We start from the raw sequence: 13,346 nt of genomic DNA, 5'->3' as shown, positions 1-13,346 counted from the left end.
CACAGAGTATGGCCTCATCATCGGCATCATCCTCTTGAAGTTACTTACATGCCAAACTGCCGGTGTTTCCAAGGGACAAACCCCCGTCCAGGAAGGCGTCGTTGGATGAAGCTACTAGATAGGAACTCCGAAGGAAGAAATTGTGTTTCAATTGCAAGGGACCTTGGGAGCCTGGCCACAGATGCCTCAGAAAGGGGAAGATCCATTACATTAAAGTCGTGTCCAATGATGAGGATGAACAAGAAGAAATACCGTCCCAAGAGAAATAACCTCACAATGACACCAACATGGTCGGTTTAAACCGTACGGAGAGAATTGCAGCTTTGGTACAACGTGGAGAAACTATTGCCTTATCCAGTAGCCTGAGGTGCACAGTTTTTCGTGTACAAGGAACCCTTCAAGGACAAAGGGTTATGGTGATGCTGGACAGCGAAGCCACTCTAAACTTCATTAACTCATCTCTGGTGAAGCGAAGAGGTCTACCTATGGAGGCGCATGCAGGCTTTCAGGTCAAGGTTGCCGGAGGGACTCTTCTACCCTACACGCACCTTGTTCCTCAGCTAAGTATCACAATGGCGAATCACACGGTGACTAAGGATTTCTTCATAGTGGACCTTGATGACATGGAGGTTATTCTAGGCATACGGTGGATGGAGACACTTGATGAATATACTCAATTTCAAACAGATGAACTTCACATTTGTTGTCAATGGAAAGAAGGTTGTCCTTTGCGGAATGGCAAATGAAGGACCAAAGGAAGTTTTTGCGCATCGGATGGAGGCAATTTTTCGACGTGATGACGTTGCGTGGGTGGCACACTGTTTTATCTCAGCGGAACCTATAAGAGGACAACGAACACCTCCACAAGATGATGAACTCCAGGATATTTTAAGTAAACATGATAAAGTTTTCATGGATATTCCTCTCGGCATATTGCCCTATTGAGGGTTTGAACATACTATTGAGTTGGAAGTAGGAGCCAAGCCAGTCATAACCACACCGTACTACCACCCAAGAAATTCAAAGATGAGATCGAAAAGCTAATTCAAGAATTGCTAGAGAAAGGATGGATCCGTCCCAATTCTAGCCCTTTCGCGTCATCTATGGTATTGGTCAAAAAGGAGGACGAGACGATGCGCATGTGTGTGGACTATTGCGCGTTGAACAAAAAAAAAAAAAAGAATAGATATCCCATTCCAAGGATAAATGAGTTGCTAGATGAATTGCATGGCGTGGTCTACTTTTTTAAAAATAGATCTTTGTTCCAAATACCATCAGATCCGCATGAGGGAGGAAGATGTAGAGAAGATGGCCTTTCGTTGTCACTACAAACATTGAGTTTCTGGTCATGTCGTTTAGATTGATCAATGCACCTGCTACATTCCAATCATGCATGAATTGCATCTTCAACAAACACTTGCATAAGTACTTATTGGTATTTTTTGATGATCTTCTTATCTATAGCAGGACATGGGAGGAGCACTTGAAGCAGTTGAATGAAGTCCTAAGTATCATGGAGGAACAGTCCTTGTTCACCAAGCAGTCCAAGTGTAAATTCGGTATGACAAAAATATTGTACCTGGGGTATGCTGTCAATAAATACGGAATTCAAGTGCACCAAGAGAAAATTTAGGCTATCCTTGATTGGCCTCCCACAAAATCACTCACAGATTTGCGAGGATTCTTCGAGCTATGTAGTTATTACCGGAGGTTCGTCAAAGGATTCTCTCAGCTCAGCGCACTTTTAACAAATCTGACAAAGAAGGGGTCTTTTCAGTGGAATGAAAAGGCACAACTCACTTTCGACAAACTGAAAGAGGCCATGAGCACTTGTCTCATACTTGCATTACTTGACTTCACTCGACCATTCATTTTGGAGTGCGATGTGTCCGAAGAAGGCATTGGCGCAATACTGATGCAGGATAGACACCCCATAGCTTATGAGAACAGGAAGCTTATGCAAACAAAATGCCTTTATTGCATCTACGACAAAGAGATGTTGGCCATCATACATGCACTAACCAAGTTCCTGCAGTATCTGGTAGGTGCCAAGTTTGTCGTCCGCACGGATCACAATAGTTTGAGATATTTTTTGGAGCAACGGGATTTGAATGAGAAGCAACAAAAATGGGTAAACAAGGTTGAGGCCTTTGATTTTGATATTGAATATGTAAAAGGAAAGAACAATTTGGTTGCAGATGCTTTGTCCAGAAAGCCCGTTGTCTGCTTACTAACACAGATTTTAGCCAATTGGAAAGCACAATTAATAGTAGAATACTCCAAAAACACATTTGCCTATGAGCTAATGGATGGCATCACCAAGGATGACAGGTATAGAGTAGTAGATGACATCATTTACTATAAGAGTCGGATATTCCTAGTGCCTGAATCTAAATTGAAACATAAAATCCTAAAGGAGGTACACGACTCACCCTTGGCAGGACACCCAGGCTTCCTCAAAATGTACAAAAGTCTACGGGAGAGGTTTTCATGGAAAGGATTAGAAGGGGACGTGTTGCAATATGTAAGAGAGTGGGCAGTCTGCCAGCAAAACAAATCCGAACATACTCCACCTGCCGAGTCACTGCAACCGCTGCCAATTCCAAAACATAAGTGGGAAAGTATCTCGATGGATTTCATAACAAGGCTTTCCAAGGTGAACGAGAAGGATTGTATTTTTGTGGTGGTTGACAAGTTGACAAAGTATGCACATTTCTTCGCCATCCCCTCAGAATTTCAAGCTGTACAGGTTACCGAGCTATTTTTTAGAGAAGTCTTTCGTTTGCACGGGTTACCTTGAAACATTGTCAGTGACTAGGATGGGCGATTCATCAGTATCTTCTGGATAGAACTATTTCGGATGGCAGGGACAAAATTGTCACCAAGTGCTAGTTACCACCTGCAGACAAACAAACAAATGGAGATTGTGAACAAATGGCTCGAAGGTTACCTTCGGAACTACGTTTCGGCGCAACGAATGTGGGTAAAATGGATCCATTTCGAGGAATATTGTTACAATACCATATATCACATGTCCATCAAAATGACACCATTCAAAGTTTTGTACGGGTATGAACCCCTTTCCTTCATCGACACAGTTCTAGGTGACAGTCGCGCACCAAGGGCGAGGGATTGGTTTCAGGAGGGACAGGACATTCTGAGAGACTTGAAAGACAATCTATAGAGGGCACAGAATCAACAAAAGATGTACATCAACAAACACAAAATGGAGAGGAGTTTCAAAGTAGGGGATTTGGTCTATCTCTGGGTCGAACCCTATCGACAATCCTCATTGAAGGAAAAAGGAAAAGAAAAATTGAAACCTCAATTCTATGGCCCCTATCGTGTAACTCACCACATTGGGGAAGTTGCCTATGAGTTGGAACTTCCAGAGGGTAGCCGCATTCATAATGTCTTGCATGTTTCTTGTCTGAAGAAAGTCGTAGGGCAAAACGTCATAGTTGCTACTGACTTTCCGCCACTCAATGAAGAAGGAAAGCTCATTTTGGAACCGGCTGAGATCATCGAAGTACGTGAAAAGACCCTATGGAACCATACGGTGAAGGAATATCTGGTGCATTGGAAACACTTGCCATTGAACGATGTGACGTGGGAGGGCGAGCACATTCTCCAGCACCTGACATGTTATAAAATAAATAATAAATCAAACTTTTGTAACGGGCCAATTGATTTAATGTATCTCGAACCCATTTCATTTTTGTTTCCGTAGTTGTGTTGCCGTCGACTATCTTTGTACACCCTCGGAATGTTGTCTCCGACAGGTATTTAAGCACGGCATGTAGGTTGTCTTTAAGTATGCTTTTAGATTATTTTATATGTACTACGAATTCCTGTTGGAGTTCTCTGTTATTCGCCATTTCGGAAGTGAAAAACCTTCCCTATTTAGCTTGTCTCGATTATAGTGGGAATCAACCCTCACCCTATTTTGTCAGTGTATTTCTTGATTTGATTCTGGCAAATATCGATATATATATTTTGTGGAGCGACTTTGTTGGTATCTCTTGTTTGCATATTTGGATTTCTTATCAAATATTGTTCATCTTCGGAATCGTACGCAGCTCATCGACAGTAACTTCTCGACGAGCCACAACTTGCAAACTGTACCCCGTCACAACAAGGCTATTGTACGGACTGATCCCGTGCGGCCTTGGCTGAAGCTATCGTACGACCTTGACATCGTACAGCCTTCCTGGCCTTGTCTATCATACGGCCTCCTACTGTCCGTATGGTCAGACCCCAACATACAACCAATAAGGTACCATACGGCCTTTTCATCCTACACATTGACAATGTACGGCACACAACTTGAGGCACTGAAAAGACTTCTTGAGGCATAGAGGAGAACATCCTGAGGCACTGGAAAGACTACCCGAGGCACGGAGGAGAACTACCTGACGCACTAGAAAGACTACCCGAGTCACGAAGGAGAACATCTCGAGGCACTGGAAAGACTACTCGAGGCACGGAGGAGAACTACTTGAGGCACTGGAAAGACTACTCGAGGCACGGAGGAGAACTACTTGAGGCACTGGAAAGACTACCCGAGGCATAAGGAGAACATCCCAAAGTACTAGAAAGATTACCCGAAGCACGGAGGAAGAACTACCTAAAGCATTTTGCTACTAGGAGCATACAACAAGGCTACCTAAGTAATTGCCTACAGATCGAGATCACCTACAGGCCGAGTTCACCTTAGGAACATTACAAACATGTTGGAAATCCCTTCAGATTTTCAAGTTGAAGATGATGGCGACATCCTTAATCTTGAGTTTCATCAAACCGGCTTTGATAAGAAGTGCCCTTTTCCTATTCAATGGCAACAAAAGGAAGGTACATCTATCATGGACAGATTTCAATCCATCCTAGTAAACACCAACAAATGGTTGAAAAGTAAAAGCCTTAAAAGAGTAAATCCTAAGATGGGCCTGGATTGTGGAAGTTTTGGTCCTCCTGGCAGGAAATCACAACTGGAGATTACAGGGAAAGATGGTGCCTTATCTTCTGGTGCCAAGGTTTCCCTCGAATTCAAATTGAAGGGCGGAAAAGGAACTAAATCATTTCAAGTTTCTGAGCCAATTCAAGAATCAGTAGCAGAATCAGAAGAAGAATTGGAAACAAAATCTGATAAAAGAGATTCAGATTAAGAAGGGAAATCATGATCATATCTCCTCCAAAGCCTGCACAAGCCTGTACGTCTTCTATACATGAACCTTTTTTGCATGAGGTTGATGATGATGTGGACTCAATTTCCATTGTTTTCACTCTTTCCATTCCAGTCTTGGAGGTTAATATCATGGCTCTTCCTATTTCTTCTGTTGCTCCTTGCATCCCTGCACATGAACAATATGCTCACTAAGTAAATGTATTTGAAGATTTTCCGACTCTTACCAGTGGTCAAGTTTCCCAACTTGATACATTTTTGACAGGATTTGAACTTTTCATGACGGAGTCTTCTCAACATGTTCCTATGCCTTCAGCAATACAAACTGAATCTTACTCAGTCACTACGGATATACAATCTAGATCAATGCCAATGGTCTCCACTATGCCTGCTTCTGCAGATGAAAGTTTCAGCCTGCTTGCATGGTTGAGTAAAATAACAACAAAGAGAAGGAAAGTGGTTGTTCCTCCTAACAATCTTCCTGTTAAGAAAACTAAATCCAAATCTTTGAAAGATAAGATTGTTTCTAGAATTTTGGTTGATTTTGATAAAACCAAATTTGTTGAGATTGTTGAGCCCTTGGTAGATAAACCTGTTGAGGAGAACTTACTTGTTCTGACTACAAGTTTACTAAGGTTGAAGTTGGAAAGCAATCACGTTTGGGGCGTTTGCAAGATGCTCAAGATGCATTGATAAATGTATCAAAAAGCAATCATGAGCTATGGGAAAAGAAGAATCGGTTGAATTAGGAGATCTCTCGTTTGAATGAGGTTATCCAGAAACAATCTTCTCAAAGTGTTGTTGTTATGCCTCAAACGTCTAAAAAGAAAAGGTTAATTGAAGCTGCCAAGTCTTGGATATAGGAAATTATTTTTGAAGGAGTTCAAGCCATCACAGAGACATTTGCAATTCTTAGGCATGTCAAAGAGATGAACGAAATGGAGCGAAACTTAATTTCTTCATTGACTTAAGAAGCAAAATAACCTGAAAGAAATCCTTGATGATTGGGATGAAATGATAAAATTTGATCTGGATGCTATGGTCTCGTGTGACATTCTTCCGTCATGTGAAATGTTCTTCAGATTTCAAGGACTCATTGGTTACAAGGAGGAGACATTGAAGAAGCTCATCACAAAGTTGCAAGTGGCCTTTGGAGATTGTCAAGCAATTGAAACAAGTGTTACTTGTGATTTGGAATAGATGGGATGCCGTGTTACTGATGATTTTGGTCATCTTATGGCAGCAAAGAGAGTAAATTCAGAATATACAATCAAGATCAATGCTGATGTAGATTTTGAAGATTTTGGTTCGCACACGATGAACAAGTTTGTTTTGTATAAATCCTTAACAAAACACTTGTTAGATACTACAGCAGCAAGTTCCAAAGTTGTGCAATCAGCATATGAAAATGCAGTGAGAGTTGAAGCCATATCGAAGACTATGGATATTGTTGATCTTCCCACAGTGCGTGACATCATTGTCAAATTCAAGGCACTAAGAAAAAATCTCTAAGATTGTTGTTTTATTTTTATTTCATGTTAGTAGTTGTATAAAATGCATTACATGAAAAAGCATAATTACATGTAATGAGAATTACATGTATGTGATAGGATGCAATGTGAGTTGCATGTACAGTTGCATGTAACCCTTTATTTTCTTTTGTAGTTAGACTAGGTCAAAGTTGGTTGAGCTGCTCCCTCTTTTTCCTCCACCTTTTTCTCAACTTCTTTGCCTATATTAAAGAGAGCCCCCTCATTGTAAAATCATCATTATCTTTATGCAAGAGAGCTCTAGAGAAATTGTGCCAGTAGAACTTTCTTTGTGTAAGCACCATTTTGAGAGAAAGTGAATACAAAGGAGCATTTGATACTTAACTTTGATTAAGTGAGATTGTTGTTTGTGTGAGTTGTAAGCTTTGTCTATAATTCATCCAAGTTATCTTTGATTCATATTATCTTGTGTTATAGGTAATTGTATCTCGTGAATTGAATAGAAAAGAGTTAGGAAGCAATTGAAGCTAGAGCTTTGGCCAGGAGCAATCTTGAAAGTGTATAGCTAGAAGCTTTGTCTATAGCTTATATTTTCTTCTTAATTCGCAAAATAGTTTTTTTACTTTTAGGAGTCTTTGTGCCCTAATTGTAAAGTTTTTTCCATATAGAAGTACGATTGGATTTAGAGCCAAACCGGTACATTTTTAGCTAGCCTTTGAGTTAATAAAGGTTTATCGATATCACTGTTTCCAGCTCTTGATAGAAGTGTAGTTAGAGATTCACCCTGCCCATTACTCGCTCTACGAGTAAGTGGATTCTTTCTTGAAAGATAAGAAGAAAGGATATTGGTAACACTTATTTTATAAATCTCTCAACTTCTTGCTTACCTTGAGTTGATCCAAGGAACGGTGAGAAGGGGGAGCCTTCCCTTTAAGGTAAGAGAGACTCTATCTCACACGCTATGGCTGGTCATCCTATTTTGTGACTGGATTTTTACCCAAAACTGTTAATTGCAAAATATCCACCCAACAGTCCGCACTCTACTATGGGAGCCAAAGTGGTTGTGGGCTCCATAGTACTTTCGGGTACACCTGCAGAGTATTGTGAAGTGCCCGCAATCAAATTGTGGTGTGTTCTCAGTGTCTTGCAGGTCGCAGGGGTGGGGGATGATGTCCTTGGCTCCAAAACATTTTTTTTCAATAGATGCCTTCAATAGTTTTTTCCAATTACGGATTTATTTTTACTTTTCCAAACGCAATTGTACTAACACAAATTGTATGGTCGAAAGCTAAGTTGCCAATTCGGATTCTGGTTCTGGTACGAATACGAGGTTCGGGTATGTGGGTACGACAATTTTTCCCTCCCTTGTGGATTCAGGTTCGTCTGTATATGTATGTATATATGTTCAATCATCAAAGTTACATATATAAAAAGGAGTGATACTCATAAATCCATAATGGCCAATAAAATTATAAATAAATAATTGCATTACTCATATAGTTTTAGCTTACATGCATTACAAATTGACATCAATTTGAACATGATCAATAAACATAACTATGGGCTGGCTTTTACAAATCTATCAACAGTAATTTTATCAAATCTACAAATAAAAAAATTAATCCCTGACCTTCAAACGAATTGAAGTAGAATGATTTGCACTACTGTCATAAACTGAAGGCATTACATGGACCAATTTTGACTTGAATAATATTACCAAACTGTTGCAAGACACTATCTAAAGCTGATACAAGAGCATGCTGATTAAAAAATCAGAAATACATGCATAGACTGACCTAACGCCCTCTAGTATTTCGTGGGTGCCCAAGCTCTTTGTGGATCTTTTACAAAAGGACCCACAAAGAACCCATTAAGTACCCCATAAGAACCAGTACCAAAACTGTACCAGTACCAAGACCCGGGCCTAAACAGCAGAACCTGGTAACTGAGGTCGAAAGGTTGTACATGCTAATTTTTTTCCAAATCAAAAATCATTGTCATCAAAGGGTATCAAGTTTTATATCAAAATTCATCTCTCAGCCTCCCTGAACACAACCAGGTAATCCATTTTGTCTCACAGGGTCAAATCAGAAACCTCAGTCCCAAAAGTACCATTTAAATGCACATTCAAGGAAAAACCCTTATGAGACAATTTTTTATAAAATCAGATTTGCAAAACCTCAGAAATTTACAACCTGCAAATCTGCAACAAACCCTCATATCTTGCATTTCCTTATCATTCTTTCATGCATTCTCATGGATTCAGCTTAGGGTTATAACAAGAAAACCATAGCTCTCATACCACTTGTAAGGAAACTTGCAGCCAATTATATGACAATTTCCACATAACCATAATAAATCTTATGCAAATAAATATTAAACACTTAGAATCCACATACAAAAGAATAAACAACATATCCACAAAAATGTGACACAATATACCCGAGGAAAAACCCTCATAAAAGAAAAAACTCAGCCTCTGAATGCATCCGTCATCCACGTACTATTCACCAAATCAGCATTGCAATACAACCATGAAAGCATTCTAAGCCCCAACCATAAACAAGCACTCCATGTAAACAAGCATGAATCCACACATCTCATGCCATAAATGCTAACATGGTTGACCTCAACAACTACCGTTGTGGTTGCTTTTGTAGAAACAGGCTCCCACAAAACCACTAAATGCTATTAGATAAACCATGTGCTACCAAACCATTTGACTCCATATATAATATTGGGCACTTTGTTTTCCCAATATTAAATAATTACATCAAATAATATTACAATGTTACAATACACTCACCAAGTGGTCCCAAGAATACTCCATGGGAATCTCTACATGTTCCACGTCCATCTAGGTGCTCCTAGGTGCAACATTTACATTATAAAATAAAATATTACAAAAATATGCATTATTATTCAAGGTGTACAACACAATATTTTCCCAACATTCTTGAGCTTGGACTATGCTATATGTCATCCACTAGATCATCAAGTATTTGCTAGCAAATGGTTACACTCAACCATGAAGAGATGTGTTGAACATAGGAGACATCTCCACTTCCATAGGAATGATTCAACTTTCGAGCAATTTTTGGCCTCCACAATATGAGATCTCCACAATCTATTTGTACATATCTGCAACGTAGCTTATCATTCATTCAAACAATCAAATAGACAACTAGGTACATTAGAAGATAGCAATCATGCACCTTTCCTTAAGGGAATGCTATGTATAGAATAAGAAAACCAAAAAATTGTGCTGATTTTGTATCGCTCTATTTCATGCACTAGTTTATTTCACGTAGCTTTTGCATACACCTAGGGCCTATATTATTATGGTTGTTTAGATAGTACTCTTTTGGCAAATATCAGCAAGCATGTGCTAACATGGATTCTTCTTGCTTATTTCCTTGTTTAGTCAATAGATCTTGAAAGATATTGGACTGCCTAGTTTACAAGAATCGTTCTTAATTCTTTGTCTCTGCCGAGTTTTCTTTTTATAGGTTTTATACCCCTATAGATTCCCTATGGATTATAGATGCAATGATATAGGGGCATGTATCTCTACTATCAAACTCGTAGAGGACTTGGAAAGAAAATAAGGTATGCAAAAATGCTTCCCACACCAATCTGATCAAAGAATAATCCAAATATTAATCTTGCAACTACAAAAAGAAACACTAATGAACATTAAATAAGAAATATACCATAGCACAAGATGTATGTGAGGAAAACTCCTTTGGGAGAAGAACCATACTCCAAAGCATCCCTATGAGAGAGCAAGACTTCACACAGAGTATTGCCAACATACAAATCTATAGTGAATTAGGAAACATAAGGCTACTTGCAAATCAACTATATAAACAATAACTCCAAGCACCATATAAATGAAAAAAAGTTCAAGCTAGAAACCATGAATAGTTCAGGAAAACTATTAGCAATAATAGTGGAGGTATGGTGCCCAAAGTAAAACATTAAATTGTAACACTCTCCTTGGTAAAAATCCTTTGGCTATTTTTTCGATGTTCTTTTCATAAATTGTCATATTTGACCACCTAAACTTGGGCACCCAATTTATCCTCGTTCAACATACTCAAAGATGCTCCCTAAAAAATGTACTGACCTTCAATATTTTTGGTCAAGATTCTATTATGACCTCCCTCTTAAAATGTTCTTACACCTTATAATTTGTCATTTGTAACTCCCTTCATAATGGCCTTACAGAAAAAGATGCCATGGCCAAATTGCGCCACCTCAAAGTTAGACACCTGCTTCCTCATCTGTGGCCACAAAACTGCTTGAAAATCCATGCATCCTCCAAATGGGTGCCAGCTCTCCCAAAAAAAGATAAAATCACTAGAATACCCAAATGTTTACCATAAAGGGTAAACATAAAGGGTAAATGGATACTTATCGCATTAATAGATTAGAATGTAACACAAAACAGATACTTTATTCATATAAGCATATATGCAATCCAATTACAATGATGATCCATAAATCCATTCGGACGATGTACATATACTTTCCAAAAGGGTGACTCAACTGTCATGCGACCTTCCAGATACCAACTCAACCTGTCGGCTACAATATAGTTTTTACCGACAACAAAGTGCATACAAAATGCATTAATGACCATTAGGAATGCAAGATCAAGGCGCATTTTCACAATAGGCTTTTACTCAGTCGTGTCATTAGGGATTTCCAAGCCAAGAATTAGATGCGGTAATTTTTGAAGGTTCTTTTTTTCTGTGACTCAATATAAGATCTATCAATTATAGCTTGCTATTTTATATGACAGATTGTGGCTGTCATGGAATACATAATTCATTTATTTCAGTTCAATTTATCTTGTCAAGAGAAGCTCTTAAATCTAAATCTAATTAGATGAATCGCGTATGTTTCTTATAGTTCCAATGCTGGACCATACAAACACATTTTAGAAACCTTTAATCTGAACCACTATCCTTAAAACTTTTAATATTGTGGAGTTGTTTCTATTTTATTATGAAAGATCCTTTCTACTTTTGCTTACTCAAAACAATGGTATAGATGGGTTTAATGTTGGGAATGTATTCATCTGACCATTTTCTAACTGATGTTTATAGCAGGTGGGTGGAGAGCATCATGGAGGCTTTGAGATCTCAAGATTCACTTCAAAAGGTTTTCTGAGCATTCTGTTAGCTTCTTGAAATATTGAATGTGTTTCATACAAAATAATAGTCGAAACGAATTTGTTAGATCATTATCTTAGAAGATTTGTGTATGGCATTTTGCTTCAAAAGAAAATGCTATTAAATTGGTTTGGTGGTGTAGTAATTTAACAATTTTAAGTTGGAAGACTTATTATAACTTCCTGTAGTCATACAAGGTCTACTAACTTGCCTTCACAATTTGAACAGGTTTTGACCTGCTGATTTACAAACATGCAGTTGAAACTATGTGGCTTGCTCACATTTCTCCGAAAGATGTTAGTGGTGCTCTGTAATCCTTCTCACATGATGAGCAACAAGTTGAAAATTACTCTGGAGATTTGGAACATGAAACTATTTTTGTGAGACATATTGTATCAAGTTTTGCAAGCAAAAAACAGTATATTTTATGAGCAGAACTATTCTCAAGTCTATAATCTCAAATTGTTTGACCCTGGCTATTTAATTCTTCAACTGCATGCTTTTGCATGAGGAATACTTTCAGGTGTAATGGGATCACACAAGACCCTCTTGTAGATATTGTATCTTACATACTCGGATGCTATGATAATATCATAATATAATATTCCTTCCTTTACTTGAATTTGGATGCAGTGTTTCCTCTTGTGACTATTTATTTATAACATTTTAACTTTCTATTTGGAATTAGTTGTGTTATTTATCTTGTTAGTTACATATTCCTAGGCAGGCTTGGAGATAAATTTTACCAATGCTGTGAATTGGAGTGCCCCAAAGTTCCAAACTTCTTGTCTCAAAATGATTGATTTTCAGTGAAATAAGAAATGTGTGTAAACTAATTTTTTAATCATAATGCATGGAACGAGACAAGCTAATCTTGAAGATACATAACTGAACGTCTATGAATATGGTCATCATATGCAGATTTATGTTATAAGAAATATGCCAAATTGTAAATTTTGAGAATAAGTTTTCTATACGGCAGCAAGCGAAATAGAGAATGTGATTTCATTATTGGGTCACCAATCACCTAGTTGGAGGAGAGTATGATATAACTCTATAGAAACTTACAAAACTGACAACTCAAAGTTGCAAACAGAATATCAATCTCAATTTTCGGAAGGGAACACCTCTACTGCTGCTTGAAATTACCTTGGTAGCTACTATCAGATCAAGGGGAGAGTCCGTTTCACTTCAGTCCATGCTAGCCATTATTGGATCACGAGTTTGATTGTTCCAGTGATTACTGCTGTAAAAGGTATGCGTGCTATTTGGAACATAAGATGTGTCCCTTTCGAGAATTCGGGATGATTTCCCTCTATGAAAACCTTAAATCTGCCACTTTCTTGTGTCAATACTTTGGAGGGTATCAGAGATGTGTAAAGTTTCTGCAAATTCTAAGTAATCAAATCTGAGATAATACCTTTCTGTATGCTTGCTGAAGATGATCTTCCTCAATCAGGCTTGTCTGAAGAAATGTCTATAATATATTTATTA

General features: G+C 38.3%; 1 protein-coding gene across 1 annotated transcript in view; it reads left to right on the top strand.

Moving 5' to 3' along the window:
• The window catches only part of HEMD (uroporphyrinogen-III synthase family protein), a 249,679-nt gene extending 237,205 nt beyond the window's left edge, over positions 1-12,474 (top strand). Inside the window, exons 10-11 of the mRNA XM_089815017.1 lie at positions 11,790-11,841; positions 12,081-12,474. Of these exons, the coding sequence (XP_089671143.1) occupies positions 11,790-11,841; positions 12,081-12,095 (67 nt within the window). The 3' untranslated portion in view covers positions 12,096-12,474. The remainder of the gene's footprint in view (positions 1-11,789; positions 11,842-12,080) is intronic.
• The last annotated feature ends 872 nt before the right edge of the window (positions 12,475-13,346 follow it).

This window comes from Cupressus sempervirens, chromosome 2 (genome assembly GCF_028749045.1).
Source record: "Cupressus sempervirens isolate cs-2001-9-10 chromosome 2, ASM2874904v1, whole genome shotgun sequence".
NCBI classification, from domain to species: Eukaryota; Viridiplantae; Streptophyta; class Pinopsida; order Cupressales; family Cupressaceae; genus Cupressus; species Cupressus sempervirens.
The sequence above is the reverse complement of the archived record's forward strand: the minus strand, read 5'-3'. Positions and strand labels throughout refer to the sequence as shown.